We start from the raw sequence: 22,630 nt of genomic DNA on the forward strand, positions 1-22,630 counted from the left end.
TCTATTTATCAATTTTACCCGAGCCACGTACCCTAAGTAACTCGTGTTTGTAAACAACCAAAAATGCTCTTTATAACAATCTTATGCGAAGTAGTCATTTAGTTATTTGAGAACAATTTCATACGTGTTGGAGAATAGATCACACGTTATGATAAAATATTCTTCAATTAATATATGGGAGTTTTCATCCTTCAGATGGCTTTATGATAAAACTCAACACTTAATAATAGGTAATAAAGTTGAAATAATATCAATGATATTGGTGATGGACCATACTTGAGTTACAAAGTTTATCAATACGTACACCCTAGTAGTATAATACTTTTTTTTTTTTTTGTTAATATTTAGGAACGTAATATTAGGCAGCATAATCTTGCATGCAGCTTACGTGGCCTCATTGAATAAGAGAGGTGATTATATAACATATACTTGTCCTTCTAACAAGACACGTGTCGTTGGAATGGTGAACAAGCTAGGGTGGTACCGAACCCCATTGACTTCCCAATTTGCTTCGCTTGCTTTGCTCCCTTATTGTATATTTATATACACCTTAACACTTCCCCTACAGCAACATTTCTGCTCTTTTGCTTCTCCTCTCTCTCTCTCTCTCTCTCTCTCTTCCAAACATAGATTAACTTTTTCTTGACCAACTAATATTATGGGGAAAATTCCTTGTTGTGAGACGAATGAATTGAAAAAGGGTCCATGGACTCCGGAGGAAGATCATAAACTCGTTCATTACATTCAGAAACACGGGCATGGGAGATGGCGAACCGTCCCCAAGAATGCAGGTTAGTTTTATTACAAATTAGTAATCATCACGTCTTAAATTTTCTTTCATGGTGGATTGTTCCATGTTTACTTATATATAGTTGTTTAATTATATATAGTTGAATTAAGTACAAATAATTCACTAAATTTGTGAAGTTTCCTGATCATTTATTGTTTTGTGTATAGGACTGAAAAGGTGTGGAAAGAGTTGTCGCCTTCGGTGGGCAAACTATTTAAGACCTGATATTAAGAGAGGGAGGTTCTCACTGGAAGAAGAAGAGACCATAATACAGTTACACAGTGTTTTGGGAAACAAGTACGTACATATACACTAGAAAATATCTTACTAAAATTTTGTTGTTCATGTTTTAGTTTTCCATTTTATCAAAAACATTCTACTCATGCGTGTGGTCTCATATCCTAGTGGACAAAGTTCTAGGTTTCATGTTTTGTTTCAGTCCATTGAAAAAAAATTCTTCTTTTAACTGATTTTTATCCAAAACAATTTTGAACTTTTGTTGGCATGTGGTCTCATATCCTAATGGAAAGGGTTCCGGGTTTCCACTCATGCGTCCTGAGTCAAAACTTCTCATTTTCCTAAATTTTTGTAATCGTTTCGAATCCTCCCCCACCCCTTAATAATAATAAATTTAAAATTAAAAAAACAAAAAAGAACTTTTGTCTACTCCATAAATCTTTTAATTTATAAAGATTAGGTTTGTCGCTATGTATCAAGAAGGGAGCTTAGGACATTTTATGTCATCACACTGTCAATTTAAGCTAAGCCATATTTAGATAAGTCTTGATTGAAGAGTGGACAAAAGTAGTGTACAAGTCAATGCCAATTTTTCATTTCAGTACTTAACTATAAGCTAATTAAGATGATCTCTTTCTATCTAGGTGGTCTACCATTGCTTCTCGCTTGCCAGGAAGAACAGATAATGAGATCAAGAACTATTGGAACACACACATCAGAAAGAGGCTATTAAAAATGGGGATTGATCCTGTCACTCATACTCCTCGTCTCGATCTTCTTGAACTCACCTCCCTTCTCTCATCAACCCTTTGTAACTCATCGTCAGATAATTTGCAGCTTAATATTCCGAATCTGCTCAGTATTGGACCTATAACGGATCCAGAGCTCCTCAACTTAACCGCTACGTTGTTATCAAGCCAACGCAGACCGCAATCATCGTATCCTGAATTTCCTTCAAAGAATCATGCTCAACAAAACCCACTTTCCCTTTTACAAAACAATGATCAAAACCAATTTCAATCAAACCAGCTCCCAAATATCGCCCCATTTCTAAACCAACCCCTTATCACTGATTTTGGCCACCCTTGTTCTACAAATGGAGCCGATCAGAGTAGTTTTGTTCCTATAATAACAAACCAGGTGGGCTCGTATGACTCTTACTACGAGTCAATCATTAGCCATAATATTCCAGGACAAGATTACCAGCCGGCGTGCATTTCTGATAACGTTAATAATCAAAGCTTTCAAAATATGTGTAGTTTTGGTTCGCTGCTATCAACACCTTCCTCAAGTCCGGCCACCACTACCTATGCCAATTGTTGCACAGAAGATGAGAGGGATAGTTTTTGCAGCAATATCTTAAATATGTATCATGACATTCCCAATGACTTAAACGTTACCCAACTTCTGTGAGAAAAACGTTATTAATAATTATTAGACGAGGAGGCTGTGTAGCAAGCAGGAATATTGTTCGCTCATGAGTCATGCGAATCAAAGTTTGTGTGAACTTTTTAATATTGCACTCTGATTTTAGCTAGGGCTTTGAAGTAATCTGAAATTCACGTGAATCTCATCATTTATATATTTTTGAAAAATGACTTGATACTTGATACGATGGTTAATCTTGACTTGATTTATGATGGTTTTATTATTTTGTTTTAGGCTAATTACGTCTTAGGTGACTTTTAAATGCATCACAGAATTTTAGTTCCTCACATTGCATTATAAAGTTTTAGTATCATATCAATTAGTGAAGGATGTACATTGGGACCGAGGGGGTCCCAATACCACCCAAAGTTCGGGAAATATACATGCCGGCTGGCTTGAAGTCGGGCTGCGTGAGGTTTATGACGAGGGCGAAGAGGAAGCAGAGATCAAGGGAATGGAGCATGTCAGCGATTTGAATGTTGGCAGCGATATCAGGAGGAAAGTGATTGCACGAATAAAAAAAAGTGTAGAGCTGACTATTTTAGTATTAAATAATAAGCTAAAGTTTTAAGTTATACTTAGAGTTTAAAACAATGAATCCAAGATCAACTTATTTTCTTGTTAGACCTACATTTCCTTAAAGTTCATTTTTTTTTTAAACGATAGGATAATCTACGTTAAATTTAACTAAACCACAGAAAGAAATTCAAACACATGACCTCGCATGCCCGAGCAAATGCTTTAACCGAGCCATTTATGCTAATGTTAGCTAGTGCCATTAGCCTTATTTTGGAACACTTTAAATCTTCATAAAATGTCATAGTAAATTTAGAGTGCAGGATTACAACACAAGTGATAAGTTAAAATCTCATATAATGGCGCGGATGTACGTGCGAAGAAGTTCAAGATCTTGTAGTAAACATTTAATATATATATATATATATATATAATATATAATTGTGTACCGAACAAAAACACTACTTAATGACCCAACAAAAATAAGAATGGACTTCAAGATGGTCCTTGTACATGTTACCGTTCATAAAAAAATTTCTTAAGTACAAGAACTTCAATAAATGAAGAAGAAACTTGGCTAAATCCGAATGCGGAACCTCAGCAATTGGCATGAATCTATGTAGCAAATTCAAACACCATCCCCCAGCATATTGGCAAAATTACGCAGTTTCAGCAAATTCCTGCACTGCCTCTTTTACACCTTTGAACATCTCAGGTCTCATCTTCCAGTGTCGACAAATGTGGTGTCCCTCAACTTAACTACTAAGTCTCTCAAAGAAGTAAAGGTATCCCATGTCCTTGGGAGGATTAACGGAAGCTCCAACTTTGTCATCATTGAAAATAACCCATCTGCCATCTTTCAAGATGTGAGCAACATAATGACCACATTGAGTAGATGTTCCGATGTGGCTTACAATTCCAATGAGTCTATATCCTGCATAGAGCCAAGCGACAACAGTTCTCAAAACCCTAAAATTGAACACATCGGATGTCTTCATGTAATTACTGTTTAACACGTATCACATATGCATCACATATATACATCTATCAGAGGTCTAAGATACTTACTCCCTGCTCCATCAGGCAGTCCAGCATCAATCACAGTAGATGCAGTGTCAGATGTTGTCGCATCCATGTCCGATGAAGCAGAAGCATCAGGATTGTTGAATATCCAATCCGTGGCTTTCTCGATGTCACCACCCTGTCAAATATACATAATTTAAAGATAAGCAAAGGTTACCAAAATCTTCTGTAGTTAGACAAATACACAAACAGCTGCCTATTCTAGAAATAAAAAGGAGCTCCTAAAAAGTTTTACCGATGCTTTCAGTGCCTTCCGAGCAGTGTCTTCTTGAAAACCAAATGAAATCAACATATCAACTTTTGATTGGTCAACCGCACACTGTCCCCCTTGAGAAATGGGAGCATCTATATCTGCAAATGGAAGAGTGCATCAGTATCATTTTGTTCCCTAAACATAACAGCTCACAGCTCAAAAGCTAACTCTTGCTAGAAAGATGACTACTTTCTGAGATGAAAGACATTCTGGCAAGAACCTTGTTGCATTACCTGCAGCATCCATGTGAGAAAGTAGCCAATTCATTGCCTCTTCCACTCCAGTATTTGACGTGTTAATGGCAGCTTTCTGACAGTGAAAATGATTAAAACCCATTGAAACAAGCTGGAAAACAATACTCTCGTCAGCAACAGGCTCATTTGGTTCCTCCTCTTCCCCTGAAACTGAATAGTCTAGTCAACGCATAATTCAGAGAGAAGCACAAATATCATTTTAAATTAGCCAAGCGCATGTATGCAAATACCATAAAAGACCAAAATATGCAAAAGAGACTCTCGTGGTGCTTGCACATTTTCTAAATTCAATTAGTAAAGGACATGTCTAAGGAGCATAATGCAATTACATGCTAAAAACATGATTTTAACACTTTTGTTTGGCTGCAAGTTCACAGACTTCCAAAATATGAGAGTACTTAGGTTTAATTATGATATGACAATACAAAGATCCACTGAAATGCACTACAACTTGAGTGAAAATTCCACGTAAAATGCACTTAAGGGAACATCCACGAACATATGCAGGCACCATCGAGAAGTTTTTACAATTTCTCCAAAAAATATTCAATAAGACATTGGGAAAATAAAATTGTAACACATACCGCCCTCCGGCAACAACTCTTCACCAGGTTGGAGTCCCTTGCTGCGCATGTGACTGATATCTATGATATCAGGAACATCTATATATACATCTGCAGAGACGGATAAAGAAAACAATGAGAAGCCTATAAAAAACCAGAAGTATTAATGCATAACAATTTAGGAACCCAGCAGAAAATACCAAGTTTTTTCGGCACCCAACCCACTTCCATTACAAACTTTCGCATGTGCAACACCAGATAATCAGGGAACGAAGTTAGACCTGCACTCCTGCAATGTATTAAAATAGATTTAAGGAAGAAAATATAATTTTTCAGTAGGCATCAAGATTATTCAAGACATGCTTAGTTAACAGTTCGGAAATACATGATAAAAGAACATCTTAACTTGTAGTGGAACAGAATTAACCAATTTTCCTTCCTAAACATCTTAACTTGTAGTGGAACAGAATTAACCAAAATTAGTGGACAGCTCCATCATTTTGGTTATCCAAATAACTTCAAGTCCTCCACATGCATTCTTGTCCGTCAATCAGCCTTTAGCAGACGAAAATAACATAACCTAAAAATATTTTGACACCAGCAATCAGAAAGCTTACTTCACAGCCGTTGTCTTGGCCTTCAAACCAGTGCTGTAAAAATCCTGTATCTCTTCGGGAGATGAAAAGCTTGCAAGGCATGCTTCTAGAGGAACCCTTGGACGTACAATCTCATCACCGGATCTGGAAGAACTCACATTCTTAGTTCAAAGTGTGCAAGGAGATCAAAAACGACACCATGATATTGAATTTGAAACCATATAAACTTACACTTCCTTGCCTTCCGCAATCTTTTCTGCTTTCAATTTCTGAAAGGCTTCAAGTTCTTCTGAATTTTCAAAGTAAGAAGAAAACAAGAGTATCAGCTTCTGGATCATGTTTCAGCATCAATAGTGATTAGTGACTCAAGACCATCAACAGTGGCCCAAGAAGAAACTCACCCTTATTAGTGGCAGCATGAAGTGGGATGTTTAATGAGAGAATGTAGTCAACCCTTCTATTGTAAGCAACTTTCCCAGACGAACACATAATACGATCTTCGATGCCAAACTTAAAACTCCTCGCAGGATCCACTTCAGGTCTTCCAGAATGAACTCGTTCAACTTGGTCAAGAAAATGAAGGAAGAACTCCAAGGCATCCTAAACAAAATTTGGTTTCAATTATTTACATTAAACAGCAAAAGTCATATGTGAGAGGATCAAATATTGTTCTCCCAGTTGCATATGCTTTTAATTGTTTACTGCTTTGTTAGCTGTTCATTACAATTTAAATGTTGTGGATTAGTTTCTAACAGCTAGTTTCTTAGTCGCTTCTTCTCACATGCCAAGTGTAGGCCACGTGTTATAATCGCAATGGATGAATGGTTGAGTGGCTGATATAGGATCCTGAGTAAGGAAAATATCATTATTCTTGTACCTCTTGCTCAGATATGAGATTTACGGAAATATAGAAACGTTCTCTCTGCCATTTTCTTGCTTCATCCTTTTGTCATTTACATTATAAATTCACACATGGATATTAATCGAGGTTTTAAACTTCAATTTTTTAGTAAATAAGACAATAAAAATATTAAAAAAAAAACACCACGCATCTTCTTCAAGGATAAAAAAAAACAGAGTTCTGTAAAAAATTGCAAATCTTTTGTCATAGATCATAAGAGATGGTGAATGTACCTGTTGTCTCATGGAAGAAAATTCAGGATGGCTGGCAGCTATAACCGCCTTAAACATACGAGGAGGTATCCCTTCCTGTTTCTAATATTATTTGAAGGTGGATTAAAACAAAAGAGAGACAGAACAAGTCAAAAGGAAATCTCTGAATGAAGCCTGGCATATTAAATGGGGGAAGCATGTTCTTTTTATTGATTTTTTAAAGTATAAGTAATTGAGGTAAGTATTGGGAAAGTATCGAGAAATATGCATACAACAGTCTCATCAAGATTCAATATAAAAGTGAACAGGATACAAATCACTAGCATGTTGAGTTCAAATTTACACAGCAATACCAAAACACTAACAATGAATAAGCATAGATAAGTACGGCACTTAGAATGCAGATGCTTATCGAGAGAGCTTACTAATTTTGTTGTAGGGGCAATGGCATTTGTACGATCTTTTTCCTGGACAACATATAAGAAATCTCAGCCACCATCAAGCAAACAGAAACCGTCAAATCAAATAAACCATTTTGCTAATACAAACATACCTCGGTTACAGGAACGGAGTATTTACCAGACAGCAAACCATGCGCCAGCTTTGTTCTGCCATATAACACAGAAATCTTAAGTACAAATGACCTTGCACAGAAAACCTTCCTAAACCAGTTTTTTTATGACTCAACTTAATTTTCTTAGAATGATAGGCCGAGGAAGAGGGAAAAGAACTACTTGCAGAAGTATAAAAAATAAAAATAAAAAAACAGACCTACACATGCAGACACTTGTGTTTACACCAATAATTGCAAAGCAATTAATGTCGAACACAACACTCACATTAACAAGTAACACAGCTTAGCTTTCTTAGCGTGAATAGCAACATATAGTTAACCACAATAGATGATAGAAATGCACATAGAATCAACACTAACAATCCGCTAACTACTTACAACTGCATGTTCAGGTCTACAGTGGGGTCAGCTGGTGCTTTTTCAAAAGCCATTTTCAAACTTTGATTCTTGAAGTATCTGATCAAATGTAATAACAAAATATTAACCGGTATGAAACATTTCTCTTCTAAATTGATTTGTTTTCATTGAAACTAAATAACATAAAGTGTAAACTCGCCTGGAATAGAAAGAGTGTGTTGAAAACACAACTTGCATAGTCGCTGCCATATAACAGCTGCAATAAAACAAAATGAGAAATCAAGACATTGTCAATAGATACAATGTCTTCAGAATACCAAACAGGTACCAAATATACCTGTTTCCAAGATTGACAAGTCCATTGTAACCAGGTCCAAATATCGGTTCAACCTCCTGTCCACTTTCTTGAATCCGGTTCCAGTCAAAATTGGTATTCTGGTCAAGCTCTCTTTCAGCAGTTGTCATTTCTGTCTGAAAACAAGAATGGTATCAGCTATTCTATCAAATTTAACACTGACAGAATAATATTACTAAAAGCACAGCAATCCAAATGCACAATTTCCAAGAAAACATTTGGAATGTTAAGAAATTTCAGGGAAACAAAATACTGAACTTCAAAAGCAAATCAGAAGTCAGAGATATCTGGTTTTCATTGGAACATTCACGATTGACCATGCACTTTAACCAAATGGTCCAGCAAGGGAGTGCTTTAACCAAAGGTAAGAGGAATATGTGATCAATCCCCCGTTCGGAGAGTGCTGACTCTTCTGTGCAACACAGAAATGCAACCAAAAGAGAAAACTTCAAGACCTGTTCAAAGAGCTAGAGTCCAGAAATTTTCTGTAGTTGTTACAGAACTTGATATCATTACTGTATTTAAAATCCCAACCATTAGATTACTGGCATGCAACAGATTTCTTCCTCTTAAAAGATGAACATTAGATCTTTCATACCTCATTGTATTATTAAAAATTTGACCCAGTCAAACATTTCACAAGTTTTGTTATCCTGCTAGAACATTATAATTGTCTTCAATTATATCTAAAAGATATCCCTAACACACTAAAAATTGAAATTTTCATTCATAACGGGAAATAAATTTATTCAAATGTGTATAAAAATACAATACCACATGTTTCATTTCAATCTTTGCAAGGAAAATCAACTGGTATATAATTTGACAATAACTGAATCATTTCACATTTGGTATATGAGAATGCCACATAAAGATTTAATCCAACTAATAAAAAAATAATAGTTAAACTCTCTATATTAAGAACATTTTTTAGCATATGTTAAGAATAGAGGAGCCCTGCTTGGAAAAAAAAAAAAAAATAGAGAATTAGGAGGTCCAAAACACATTTCAGAAAAGATGAAACTAACCTTCAGTAATGATGAGAAATCAATGCCAAAAAATGCCAGATGTTGTGCTAAAAGTGGGTCTAATACACTATCATCCTCTGGGTATGAGAAAACATCTGAGCTGCCACAATATGTTAGTTATCAATAGAAATCAATACATGTAACACAAACTCATTCATTTGAAATAATCAACTACTAGGTCATGTTTGCCAGGATTTGTCTGCTAAACAGCATGTTTTTCATTCATGAACATGAACCAGATAAAATTGCGTAACTTTTATGTACTTACAAACACAAGCACATGATGAATACGATAAGTAATTGCAGAGATTTTAACAACACAAGGCAGCATTACCTGCTCCTTCCAGATCAGCTGTAATTGTCCCCAGCTTTACAGCAAGAGGATAGCCTGTTTCCTTATAGTGTTCAATGGCATGGTCGTTGCCACCAGTTCCATCCCAATTTTTCCTCCCACAAAGGATCATTCCATCAGTTAGATTTAACCAAAGGTTTTCTCTTTTATCACACTTGCAACATTTCCAGCCAGATGAAGGAATAATAATACCATTGTCAATCTGTTGCAAATTCGTTGCATAAGCACTAACTTGCTTCTTCTCGGCTGTCCATGCTGCAAGTTGTTCTTTCCTCTCAGCACCCTCAGCCAATAAAATGGCATCAACTGCCAATCTTACCTGCAGAAAAAAGTCATAATTGTTCCCTATTTGCTCTCTTATTTATTCACATCAATAATGATCTAGAACAAATAGAAAGGAATGAGCACCTTCTCTGGTAATTCGACAGAAGGAAATGGAAGAGTTACATAATCAGGCAGTAGGACTATATTGTGTGTTTCTTCATATTCAGGCTCATTGTTATCAAATCCCCCATCGACACCTACAAATCATGCCACAGGTTAAAATTTGTTTCGCGACAACAGAACATCTACTACTAGTACACAGTACGATAACCATTGGGTCTTGCGGAGCAAGCAATATTAACACTAAAAACATGATGAGCCTGTATCAACCACATCAAATAATACAGATACAAATTGTAGTAGTATGTACTAAGGAAAGATCCATAAAATTTGCATCTTGTCTATTTACCTCAAAAGTTTTAATAGAAACATTTTGGCTTATATAGTTTGGAAAATAGGACTCAGCACTACTATACTAGAAATAGAGAGATAGAGCGAGCGGTTCTTCAAATTTGAATAAGATTTATTTGCAAATACTAACTTATTTGCGTGTGTTCCTCGCCAACAGACATTATTTGCTTCGATATTAACAAAGAGAGATCAGGTTCCTTTTTCTCCTTTGAAGATTATACACATTCATTTTGTTTTCAGTGAGAACTGTTAAAACTCTTACTGTTCGATGACTATACATATCCTGCATGCATTTTAGTCTAAATACTATCAGATCAGGATATGTCATCCAACATGCATAATGGTGCCTCTAAATAGCATAGATTGCAAAAATACATCATCCAAACTCAGTAATTTCCAATACCGCAAAGGCATAGATCATTTTGATTAAAATTACCTATAGCCATGAGTGTGGGTTTCTTCAAAGGCCTATCTTCAGGAACCAACACTTTTGTTTGCTTTATATGCAAATAAACTGGATTTCCGGTCTTTTCATAGTTCCAGCCCACACAATCCTTCCCAAAAGCAAGAAATGTGTTCATGTCCACAAACAAACCACCTTCTGATCTCTGAAAACAATCACGGAATAACCATTAGAGAAAACAAACCCACAAATAAAACAAATTGTATGAAATTATTTAAGCGAATTCCTGATACAACCAAGAACTTTTCAACATTTAAATGTCAAGGGAAATTGAAGCCTCTTAGCCCTTATAACTTCTTAAAAAAAAAAAAAAAAAGGGACAAAAAATCAATCACAACAACCTAAAACCAAACACTATTCATTGTATAAGAAACCAAGTAATTGAAACCCTACGAATATGTTTCATACTAAGTTATTTAGGTATTTGCTTTTATGAACATACAGAAAACTTCACCAACTATATTGAACTCGTAATTCATAGTTACTTTGCATGTATGTCAACCAAGTATCGTAAGTAAATTGCTCCCAGTTGTTCAATCATTTGATAACCAGAGTCACTTTCCTTCTGTACACCTTTCCGGCATCCAAACTATGCAAGTGGAAATTGCACCAGCAAAATACAAGGAAAAAAGAAAACGAAACAAACACAGTGATAAGCCATAAAAATCATTGAAGTGCAGCAAAAATCAAAGCAGCATTTGGAAGAAATACTCAAATTTGAAAACACTAGCTAAATCAAGGGAAAATAAAAATTAACACAAAGGGCAGTATTAGTATAGTGAGCAAATCCTGAATTCGTCGTAGCAGCTTCTAGTTGTTTCCTATACTTCCTCAGCAGCCAAACAGCACCGGCGGAGCCACATTAAGGGCTAGCTTTTGGTAGAAAATAAAATTTTACATGCAGTTTTTACTGATTTTCAAATGTAACCCACCATATATTTAGTTACGGATTTGAATTCTATTAGTTTAATTATATAATACAGTTTACAAATCATCTCTTTTTCTCACATCTTTTTTCTCATCGCTTCTTGTACATGCACAAGTTTGAATTTGTTTGAATAACGAAAATTCTTGGCTCACCTTGTGAAAATTTTCTGAAGTTAGCTGATACTGTCAAAAAATTTCTTTGTTTATAAAGATTTAAATCTTTAAGCTAGCCCATCTGGGAAAAAATTTCTAGCTCCGCCATTGCCAAACAGAAGACAAGTAAACATACTAATCCCCTGTTTGGCCGGCGAGAAAGCTCGAGAAAATTCAACAGAAGAACGAAACCAAATTCTAAAGTATCGAGCTTGGAGTAGATAAAGTGAGTGAGAGCAAAATTGGAGGGAAATTCGTTACCGGAGTGTCAAAAGAGATGCAGCATTCTTGCTTGTAGATGCGGTTGGTGGGTTCCGGGATCCGAACCCGGGAGAGATTGAATAGGAGCAGGTCCATAGGATCCAGCATCGCTCTCTCTGCAGAAACAAAGGGTTTTGAAATTGGATAGGGACGAGAGGGAGAGACAGATAGGGAGAGAATATGGTTCTTTGCCCTAAGTGCAAAGTTTCTGTATGCTTCTTGCATACAAAAACAACACTGAATATGTTTTGAAAAGTGTCATCTATTTAAACTATATTTTATAAATTATATGATTTTGTGATTGAATTTTATTTAAATCTAATTTCTAATATGATATAAAAAGTTAATTTCCTATCATTACTTTTTTGAAATTTCTTTAGTTGTCTTTTTCATCTCAAGAAGAGTTGAAAAAACAGATAATGTTAGAAAGATCAAATTTTTAAATCAAATGTCGTATCACCAATAAGAAATAACACTTAAATTGATGTTTAATTAATAATCAAATCATCTACAATCACATCATTTGGTTTGATTTAATTTGAAAAATTTAGTCTTCTTAACATTACTATAAAAGAAGTTAGCAATTTGGTAGAGAACATGGGGCTCTAGTGGTTTTTGTATTGTATCATGGGGTTTGAAGTTAGGAAGCCTACTATATATAGGCCCAACAAAATGTACTTTATTTGGGTTTAACTTGATAAAATTCTTTTTCTTCAAGTGTTACTTTAAGGATAGTGTTATTCATACATATTTTTACTTTTCACACATCCTTATTAATTTGTGGTTATTGACATTCTTCAACTCATTCATCTGACGATCAAAATTTGATAACGGTGTGTAAGAAGTAAAAATGAGTATGTGAATAAAACTTTCATACTTTAAAACCTCTTCAACCTTGACATTACAGAACAACATCATAACCAATAAAGGCACAAACACGTTAAAAAAATTAGAAAATAAAATATGAAATCGACTGTTTGGAGGCCTCGGCATAAGATAAGACTTCATACTTTTTTCATATTGCCATTTAGGTTGAACGAATCATCATGCTTGTTGAATCCCAAATCACAATTCAGTTTTTCAGTAAGTTCCTACTAAAAATTTAAATGTATTTCAGTAGCTCTCTACCGAAAATGGAAGACATTTCGGTAGATACCTGCCAAAATTTTCACCATTGCATTTGCTACGTACTCTTTGGTTGGTGCTAGGGCTGGGTTTGGTTGGCAATCGTGCCAAATTCCTTGTGCCACCTGTTAGCCACATATACATAATTACCGAAAAATCAATTTTTTCTAGTCAACCGTCTTCTTGAGGTTGCTAAAAATCTGTTCAACCAAAATTATTGGTTGGTTCGATTGATAAATGGCACAACCAGTGGTTTCCACTTCTTCCTCGCTATCTTCCAATTCCAAGGGCTCATTTTGATTTTCAGATTGAGGTGCTTGTTCGGTTGCATTGTGTGGTTCATTTTGGGTTAATCTATGTTGTGCACTAGCGGTTGATTGGCTAGACTCCATCATCCTAAACATAAGCAATGCATATACATTCAAAATCATTTATATGTACGTGTATATATAGTATCAGTAATCATGATGTTATCAATTTTGTTAACAATATTTTCTATATTTATTATGGCATGAATCATATACATATACATATATTTTTTAAACCCTAAAACTAAGGAGTCATTTATTTTCTGAACCCTAAAACTGAGGAGTCAAACATGTAAAAAAAAACCTAAAATATCTAAATAGAAAAAAAAAAAAAAAATATATATATATATATATATATATTGGTAGGTATGGCATACCATCGGCATACAAAATCAATTACCAAAGTCATGCCATTAATTGTTGGTTCGGTAAAATGTCAACCAATTATAAAAAAATACCAAAACTATACCATACCATTATGAGCAGATCAGTATGGTTCGGTCGGTAAATCGGTTTATAGCAAAATTTCCCACCCCTAGTTGGTGCCTACTGAAAATATGCATAGCTTCGGTATATACCTGTTGAAAAGTTATAAGGTTTTGACATTTTCCTGATAAAATATTTCACGGTGTTGATAAACTCGGTAACGACCTACCGAATCTCAATTTTGATGGATATGAGCAGGTTCTCTTTGCAGAAAATGTGCGAAGTAGGTGTAGGGTGTGAGGTAGTTTGGGCAAGTAAATCAAGTGTACTACGATAATTTTTAATTTAAAAGAAAGTGTCAGGTGATTTTAATGCATAATGTGTATTAAACAATATAAAGGATGCCAATAAAATAACCCAAGTAATGTGTATTAAACAATATAAGGGATGCCAATAAAATAACCCTAGAAAAATATATAGTAACCAAATTATCATATGTGGGCTTTGGCATGAGTTTTTTTTTTAACAAACAATATTATCTACATTAAGAGAGAAGAACTCATACTTAACCCTGACTTTCTTGATTCTGGGTTACTTAAAGCCAAATACTTCCCCCGCAACTCCCTTTGGGATGCTTCTTTAGGCTCTTGCCCGTTAGCTTGCTGGAGAGGAATAATATTGGAAGCTCGTCTAATACTGGAAAGAGGCTCACGTTGGCAGGTTGGTAATGGTAATTCAATTCGGATATGGCATGACAGGTGGGTGGACCGCCCACATCTTTTCTGGTCATTTTCTCCCCCTCCAGTCGGCTTTGATGGCGAGTTTGTCTCCTCACTGATAACTCCAGGCACGGTCTCCTAGAATTTCCGTCCAGTGAGGTTCACTTGATTCTCCTCATTCCACTCAGCGGTAGACTTCCACCGGATCGCTTGATATGGCACTATGATGCTAAAGGTATTTTCTCGGTTAAAAGTGCATAAAAAGTAGCTTGATCATTATACGAGAGGCTTTCCACCTCGAGGCCACATATTGAGGACCGTTTTTTTGGAATCTAATCGGGACGGCCAGCTTTCCAAGTAAAATCAAATTTTGTATTTGGCAGGCTTGCTTGGACATCCTTCAAACCGTTCTAATTTGGGGAAAAAGGGTATTGCGATGGACAACTTTTGTGTTCTATATAGCTCTTCTCTCCGGAGTCGGCACTACATGTGCTTATCGAGTGTCCATTTGCATGTTTAGTGTTTTTCTCTTCTAGCATCAGCCATGTCACCCGAGTTGCTGCCCTATCTACTGTCCGCGACTGAGTTAGCCACCAAGGTGCTGCTCTCTCATTAGGCCAGTTTGCCCATTTTCTTATGTTTATTCATGATATTTTGCGGGCTAGGAATTCCCTCCTATAGGATGGCAAGGTGGACAACCCAGCCCTCGTGGGCCATTTGGCAGGCCTTCATCTCTCGAACTTTTTAAAAGAGCAGCCACCTTCCAAACCGCAGCCACTCAAGTCCCCTTCACCCTAGTTTCATCCCCCTCCGCAATGGATCAAGATCAATGTCGTTGGGGCTTTCAATGCCACTACAAATACTGGGGTGTCGGGGATATATTTCGTGATGAAGTTGGTAGCTATGTTGGAAGTTTTGCTCACAAAATATCCCACGTCACCTCCCTAAAGATGTTTGAGGCCCTGGCAGCACGTAATGGAGTCTGCTTGTCCTGGGAACGAAAATGGCAGCAAGTCATAATAGAGGGCGATGCGCTGCACGTTGTCCAAGCTCTTGGTAATCTGCAAGGAGGTTCATCAGGTTCTAATTTTCTTGTTGAAGATATTATAAGTAACCTCCATAATTTTGTTTCTTCAAAAGTTTGTCACATTCATAGAACCACCAATGTAGCGGTAGATAGAATGGCCAAGTTGGCCTGAGGAGGCTCCGGAGATATAGATTCGTTGCCTTTTAAACACATTGTACCCTCTCAAGGCTACCGTTGGACACCATTAGCTATTCTTTTTCAATTAATCTTCTTCACCATTGCAGGCTTGCAGCTACATAGCTTCAACCCTTCAGTCGGAATATTAAGGGCTGGTTTGGTATTGCTGTGCTTTGAAAAAAAATTGCTTCTGTTGTGCTGTGAAAAAAAACGGCTGTGAAAAAAAGCCAGCAGAGTGTTTGGTAAACTTTTTTGTGAAAGTGCTTTTGGAAAAAAAAGCAGTATGATAGTGTTTGGTAAACTTTTATATAAAACAGCTGTGACTGTGTAAAATGACCAAAAAGGGTATAATACTAGATGTGCCATTAATTTAATTTTCTTAACCAATAAAGGTGAATTACTAAATATACTTTATTTGTAAAACAAACATATTTATAAACTTTATCTTAAATATTAATTAGTATGACAAACTACTTCAATTGAAATATTTTAGACTGAATAGTTAGAATTCATTAGTACAATATTGTTAATGTACTTAAAAGTAATCTAATTAGATGCATTCATCAAACTTGCCGCTATTCTATTTCTTAATAACGAGCTCAACTCGCAAATACAAATAACGAGCTCAACTCGCAAATACAAATCATCCAAAATTACAGGGGAATAAAGAGAAACTGAAACAAGTGTGGCTTCCATCTGCACTGCTTTGGCTGTAGAGGCACAAGGACGATCCCTCTCTCTCCCTATCTACAGATAAATATATCTTATAACCACTGTTCAATGCTTGGTAAACTTCCTGAGGACTTCAAAGTAATCGGGGAATGTTTTTCTGGTACAACCGGGATCCTTGATAGTAACTGGAATGTCTCCACATGCAGCAAGAGAGAAAGCCATGGCCATTCGGTGGTCATCATACGTGTCTATTGCTGTCACGTTTAATTTTTCTGGTGGTGTGATTATGTAGTAATCTGGTCCCTCTTCAACAGTTGCTCCCAGCTGAAATTTAGGTCCGAAAAATGTTAGAGAAGTAATAAGCATATGAAGGTGTGGGACTATCAAGTGTGAGGGCAGCCAACTAAAACGAACCTTTCTTGGTTCAGTGCAAAGGAGCTGCCATAAGCAAAGCAGTCAGGTATTGACTACTAATTGATCCAGAGAGCTTCACCTGAAAACAACAGATAAAGTGTGGATTGAATTGATTAAGTGCATCAAAACTACAGGCATTACAGAACAACCATAAATATACAAGACAATGCAAACCACACCTTCCCCCCTGGAAGGCCTCCCTTTCCAATCACATGGACAGGAGGGCAGTTTGTTCCAAGAAAACAATCAGCATCCACACCAAGCTGCTTAAGACCATCAACTAATTTCCTTCTTTAGCTCATTGATCACAAATACACCGACTTAACAAATCAAATTCTTTCAAAATTTCATCTTTTCTTTCATCACTCTAATGCACATCACAGCAACTATCCTTTTGCATTTAAAACCTTGAAAACCGAAATACCCAGCATTCTAAATCACCAAATTTGACTAAAAATTGAAACAATATCCTAAAAGAAATTGAATCCAGACATCACCAACCCATAAAAGTAAGAGATTTTCAATAATCAACAGAGTCAACAACAAAAGAAACATTAAATTAACAAATAAATGAATAATTAATCAGTTATGTAGGAAATCGGAAGTGTAAAACACACCTTGAGGGGTGGTGGGGGGAGGAGAATCGACGAATGGGAGGAGAAGAAGAAGAAGGAAGAGGAGAACAGGGAAACGAAGAAGAGAACATAGGCGAGAAAAGGGCAAAATCGAAAAAATGGAAAAACCAAAATAAGGGTATGAAATTTTACGAGAAACAAAATCTGGGATAAGAAGAATTGCAACGCAGCAAAAGAAAAGAGCAGCCAAACCCTAACCTAAAAATTTAATTAATTAATTATGCAAAATTGAAGCAGTCGAGATTGCCGGAAGGCGACAGCGTTCGTGAGAGTGACGAGAGAAGAAAAGAGGAGGGGAAGGGGCACGGGGGAGGGAAAGGGGTGTAGAGTGAGCGCGGAGTTTTTTGCACGAGAGGAAAGTGCAGTGTAGGACGAGAGAAGGAGAAAGGAGAAGAGGGGATTTTGGTAAATGAAAAATTCATTAATTGGTACTGTAGCTCGCGTTTTGAAATAAGCGGCTGGAGCTACAAATGCAGCTTCCACTTTTTGGCTTTTTTTCATGAACTTTGAATAACTGTTTGGGATGTTTACAACAAATCCTTATCAGCTTTTTTTCATTGCAGCTTTTTAAAAAATCACCTCAACCCCAAATTGGGGCTAAGTGTAATCATACTAGCTAGCTAGGGTTACCATGCAGATATTTCACTCAAATATTCGTTTTCTGATAATTTTCAACCCCAGCGCAGCGGTTCTTGTGAATTGACTGGTAGATTTGTCACAATGACACAATCTATCTTAAACTCAAGATCAAATAATTATTTTTCTTTCTGAAAAAACAAAAAGACTAGTCAAGTTTATGTTTGTTAAAACAAAATCATTTGTTGTATTCAAGTCCCTTTTTTGTTGAATAATTTGTGAGTTAGAAACTTAGACGAGCAATTTTCTATTTTCTAACTGCAAATATAGTCCTTATGCTTTTATTAGTCTACAAATAACTAATGGAAGTTCCTTATCTTTTTAGAAAACTAATTAAACTAAGTTGGGTACTAGATGGTGTATGATATATTCTGAAAAACACAATAAATGTTAGAACTGAGAAACTAATTAAACTAAGTTCCTTATCTTTTGATTGTGTATGAGAACAATCATTGTGAGAACAGAGACAAGCTTTTTATATTAATTAGGGTTTTTCTCCATCCATCCTGTTATAGGAAGGAGAGATTTACCGAATCATAATCCAATCAATCGGTGTTCCACTTTGACATATATTCACATAATTAGTTGCATGATATTAAGACTCCACGATTCTTATTCTTTAGGATCTTAAGATCACTTGAGTATCTAAGTAACTTAAATATCAAATTTCTCAATAATCAAGTGACTTGGCCAATAGTCCATTGACATTCAATGAGTTTTACATCTGGTACCAAATTAAGTTGTACCAAGTAAAAAAATATTCGGTTTTGTCCCGTTTTGTCCAAAAGGAGAGCTAATGCTCTGAAAGGAGACCGACAATTGAACTCAGTTAAACACTCTCAACCATTGAAGTTACAACCAAATGAAATTGTTTTAGATATAAAACAAAACAAATTAAATTTAGCAAACAAAGTAATGAAATTGTTGAGACGTTGACAAATGGCACAACTCAATCCACGTTGGGTTACATTGGTTGATTCGTATTTGAAAGCTAAAAACAGAAAACCACAAAATCCATATTTGTCAAAAAATAGAACACTTTGCAATCCAATTTTTTTTATATAAATTTTGACGTAAAGGAGCAAACTAAGCGCGTACAACATGGCTTACCATTGAAAATCTCTTGCAAGTTACAAATACAAATTAACTACAAACACATGATGCAGATGATTGTTATTAATTTTTGACACCAAAATGGCGCACCACACTGTTCCCTCCCACCCTCGTTTTCTCGGATTCTTGAATCCCAGCTTTCTTGGCTGACAAACACAAACTAGCCCCCCTAAAAATTCCATGTCAACGGAGCCATGCATCGCGAAAACTACAGCCCGCTTTGTCACGCTAGCACAACAAGTGCCAATGGATATTCTACAACGACCCAAGTGAAGACGAAGAAGAAGAAAAAGAAAGCTACAAATTTCTTCCTATGTTTTCGATCGTTTGATGTGGTCGGTTCAGAACCTGGACGACCTTCTAGGAATGTTTTCACATATGTGGCTGTGGGCGAGAGGGAAGGTGGGGTGTTTCCCAAGGTGGTGCCAGTGTCGTCGCTGGCAACATCAGATAATGAAGGAGACGATGAAAAATGTCGTAGTACTCAAAATGAAAAGAAAACACGATGTGGATTTTATCAAGTTTTAAAGGCAGTTTTGTTCAAAACAAAATTGGTTAGTTGCTTTCTCTTTTTAAATCTCTAATTAATAACGTCATGCATGTGTTTGCCACAGTTTTGTGATTATATCAAACTTGAGTATTGAAATTAATTTTTTCAATTATTAATTCTTCCCACACAAAACCCTAAAATAGATACACGGTAGTGTTTAGGGGATGTTGAAATGCATCTGTGAGTCTTCTCGGCCCCTAGAATGATGGATTGCTGTGATGAAGCCACCAACTTATCTCTTTTAAAAAGAAAAAAAAATAATTAGGGGCACCATAGAGAAATTCCCTTTAGTGATATTTCTTTCTATCTCATGTTAGAAAATGTTTCGAATTCGATTCCCCTCCCTTTTCTATTACCAAAGAAACAAAGGAAAATTAATGAAAAAGACTTAAAACTTTGAGTTTTAACAATAAGGACAAAATAAAGGATAAAGTGAAGATTTTTTAGTGTAAAAATGTGGTTTTTTCTTAAAGTGAACAATACGGGAAGCTTTTCGTTAAAGTTCTCAAGAAACAACCTGTATCGTACTTCTTGGTCTCTTTTTTTGGAACAATACTTCTTGATATTTTAAATTTAAACATTTCTTTTTTTGCATAATTTTCTAGAAGGGGAGCGTTGGCTCATTATTATTTTTTCAAATAGTGACCAAATTAGGAGAGATTTTTTAGTGTGCCTAGAACACAAAGCGAAACATCACATGTTATTATACAATTGGAAGGACACTTGAAAAGAAAAAAAACTTTTTTTCTAATTGTATAACGACATATAATGTTCCAGCTCATGTTCCTGATACACGGAAAAGTCTCTCCCAGATTAGGTCAAGTAAACCTTTTATTTTGTTGTTTACTCATGTTATCATTGTTATTAATATTGCATGCATGCATATCTGTAAACATTGGCAGGTCAATAAGATTAAAGAAAGAAAATCTGAAAAGAATTTTGCAAACACAACACATGAGAGTTCAATTACCTCAACTCCTAATCGACATCGGTCGGAGGATGTGCCGAAAGTGATCTCCAAGAAAAATTCATACGTTGGCGTGGAAGAAAAGCGAGGTGTGGTGCTCCCGAAGGTGTCACCAATGGCTTCACCATTGCTAGGTAATGAAGAAAATGAGGAGAAACGTGACAGTCAATATTGGAGAAGCAAAGGCCGACGTAAATTATCTCGTGTTTTGAAGGCGATTTTGTTCGAGACATCTTTGGTGAGTTTATGTTCACTTCAATCTCTCTTTTGTTGGGTTTTTTTGGTTAGTTTTCTAGTTTTGGTTTCTTTCCACATGTTTTTTTTTCTTTTCAAACCCTATTTCTTGCTTTTGCAACCGTATTACGTCTTTTCTTCTGAAATGCTATTACGTATTTCACCTTACTCTAGCCAGTCAACTTTGTACAGTAATTGTTAACTATTTCTCCATGATACCATTATGATATCAATAATATAGATGAAATAATGACGAGATTAAGTATCTCATAATTAAAAGTGATAGTCTACGAGGTAATGAGAGACACAAAGTGATAGTCTATAATCTTAATATGTCCTATGATATTGTACTCACTCCTACGTAGATTTATCACTATTGATAGGCCAATAAGATTCAAAAAAGAAAGAAGGGAAATAAACTTGGAAGAAATGAGAGTTCAAAGTACAACTCCGAGGAAGATGACCCAAGAGCGATGTCTGACACTGCTTCTTCTTTAACTAACTGTTCTGTCTTCATTTCATCTTCTGTAAACTCTTCATCAAGTTCGTTATCGCAAACATCCAATTCAAGCATCAGGTCTTTGTCCAAGAGGATCAAATCTCTTCGATCAAGCTCATCGCGTAATTTTAAAGCCAATTTGAAGTACTTGTCCGGCAAATTTCGACCAACTTCGACTAGTAACAGTTCAAGATCTAATTATGCTAAAAACAAGTCGTTTGAAGCAAATACAAATGCTTCAAAAGAAGGGCAAGGACAACAAGACCTAGATGTAACCAGGATTGAGAAGAACAAGTATAAAAAAGGATGTTACAGATCCATCGCGAGTTTGGGTTTCCTGCTCATGGGTTTGTTGGGTTTGATATTTTACGGTAAAATTTGTGCCATTTTATGCACCTGGTGTCGCTCTTTAGTATGCCTCTTTGGTGTACCAGTGTTGGACAGCACCATGGTTCAACAAACAAGATTGACAAGAAGAAATTCATCATTGGAGGATTACTACCAAGAGACTCGAACAATTCACTGCAAATGACAAATTAAAGTTGATTGGTTCATTTAATCATCACACTAATTTGGTTCTAATTTATATTTTGGTGCTATTTTTATTTTTAATTTGTTTTTATAAGAAGATCATATTAGAGATAAACTAATCTCTAGCTTGTATAAATTTATTTTGTTTCAATTGTTCTCCAAAAACTTGTATCAAATCGAATTCAACCTTGCAAGTGCACGAATCGTATTATTGTATAGCTTATGCAAAGTGCCAGTTCTTTAATTTAAGTAACTAAACTAACATGGATGTAATTGATGGGTTTGTGTGCTTTTCTCCGAAGCAGATCCTCTCCGGACCTATACCTCCATAGTCCTAAAGATCAAATAATTCTGATCTTTAAACTTTGATCATACTATCAAAAGTAGATAAGTTAGTAAAAAAATTTGAAAGCTACAATAGCTTTTGGCCGCAAGATCAAAATTTAAAGGCCAAAATTTTTTGATCGTTAGGCTCTGAGATATAAATTCGAAAAGGATCTGCTTGAAAAAATTTTAAATATAACAAGAATACGAATAGTGATTTTAGATTAAGCCTTCA

The 22,630-nt window shown here is 35.8% G+C and overlaps 3 protein-coding genes across 4 annotated transcripts; 2 read left to right on the top strand and 1 right to left on the bottom strand.

The window, feature by feature from the left end:
• The first annotated feature begins 588 nt into the window (after positions 1-588).
• On the top strand, positions 589-2,649 carry LOC103965960 (transcription factor MYB41-like). The gene is made up of 3 exons (XM_009379064.3): positions 589-791; positions 958-1,087; positions 1,672-2,649. Exons 1-3 carry the CDS (start codon positions 659-661, stop codon positions 2,438-2,440), a joined length of 1,032 nt encoding a protein of 343 aa, XP_009377339.2. The 5' UTR covers positions 589-658; the 3' UTR covers positions 2,441-2,649.
• Positions 2,650-3,365: 716 nt separating this feature from the next.
• On the bottom strand, positions 3,366-12,278 carry LOC103965929 (ubiquitin carboxyl-terminal hydrolase 14-like). 2 transcript variants are annotated; one of them, XM_048585530.1, is made up of 20 exons: positions 12,039-12,278; positions 10,671-10,842; positions 9,908-10,020; positions 9,482-9,818; positions 9,148-9,242; positions 8,102-8,235; positions 7,964-8,020; positions 7,786-7,863; positions 7,387-7,441; positions 7,259-7,300; positions 6,855-6,935; positions 6,122-6,320; positions 5,952-6,009; positions 5,742-5,864; positions 5,325-5,413; positions 5,146-5,235; positions 4,541-4,705; positions 4,290-4,405; positions 4,040-4,172; positions 3,366-3,905 (listed from the first exon to the last, which is right to left on the bottom strand). In XM_048585530.1, exons 1-20 carry the CDS (start codon positions 12,261-12,263, stop codon positions 3,727-3,729), a joined length of 2,541 nt encoding a protein of 846 aa, XP_048441487.1. In that variant the 5' UTR covers positions 12,264-12,278; the 3' UTR covers positions 3,366-3,726. The 2 variants fall into 2 exon arrangements, with proteins under 2 accessions (XP_048441487.1, XP_009377308.2); XM_009379033.3 differs by having other exon boundaries at positions 4,541-4,711.
• Positions 12,279-19,308: 7,030 nt separating this feature from the next.
• Positions 19,309-22,257, top strand: LOC108868601. The gene is made up of 3 exons (XM_018652044.2): positions 19,309-19,844; positions 20,743-21,045; positions 21,425-22,257. The coding sequence occupies exons 1-3, from the start codon at positions 19,485-19,487 to the stop codon at positions 22,070-22,072; spliced, it is 1,311 nt and encodes a 436-aa protein (XP_018507560.2). The 5' UTR covers positions 19,309-19,484; the 3' UTR covers positions 22,073-22,257.
• The last annotated feature ends 373 nt before the right edge of the window (positions 22,258-22,630 follow it).

Source organism: the organism of the source record quoted next, unplaced genomic scaffold (genome assembly GCF_019419815.1).
Source record: "Pyrus x bretschneideri cultivar Hongxiangsu unplaced genomic scaffold, Pyrus_bretschneideri_v1 Contig23, whole genome shotgun sequence".
Lineage (NCBI taxonomy): Eukaryota > Viridiplantae > Streptophyta > Magnoliopsida > Rosales > Rosaceae > Pyrus > Pyrus x bretschneideri.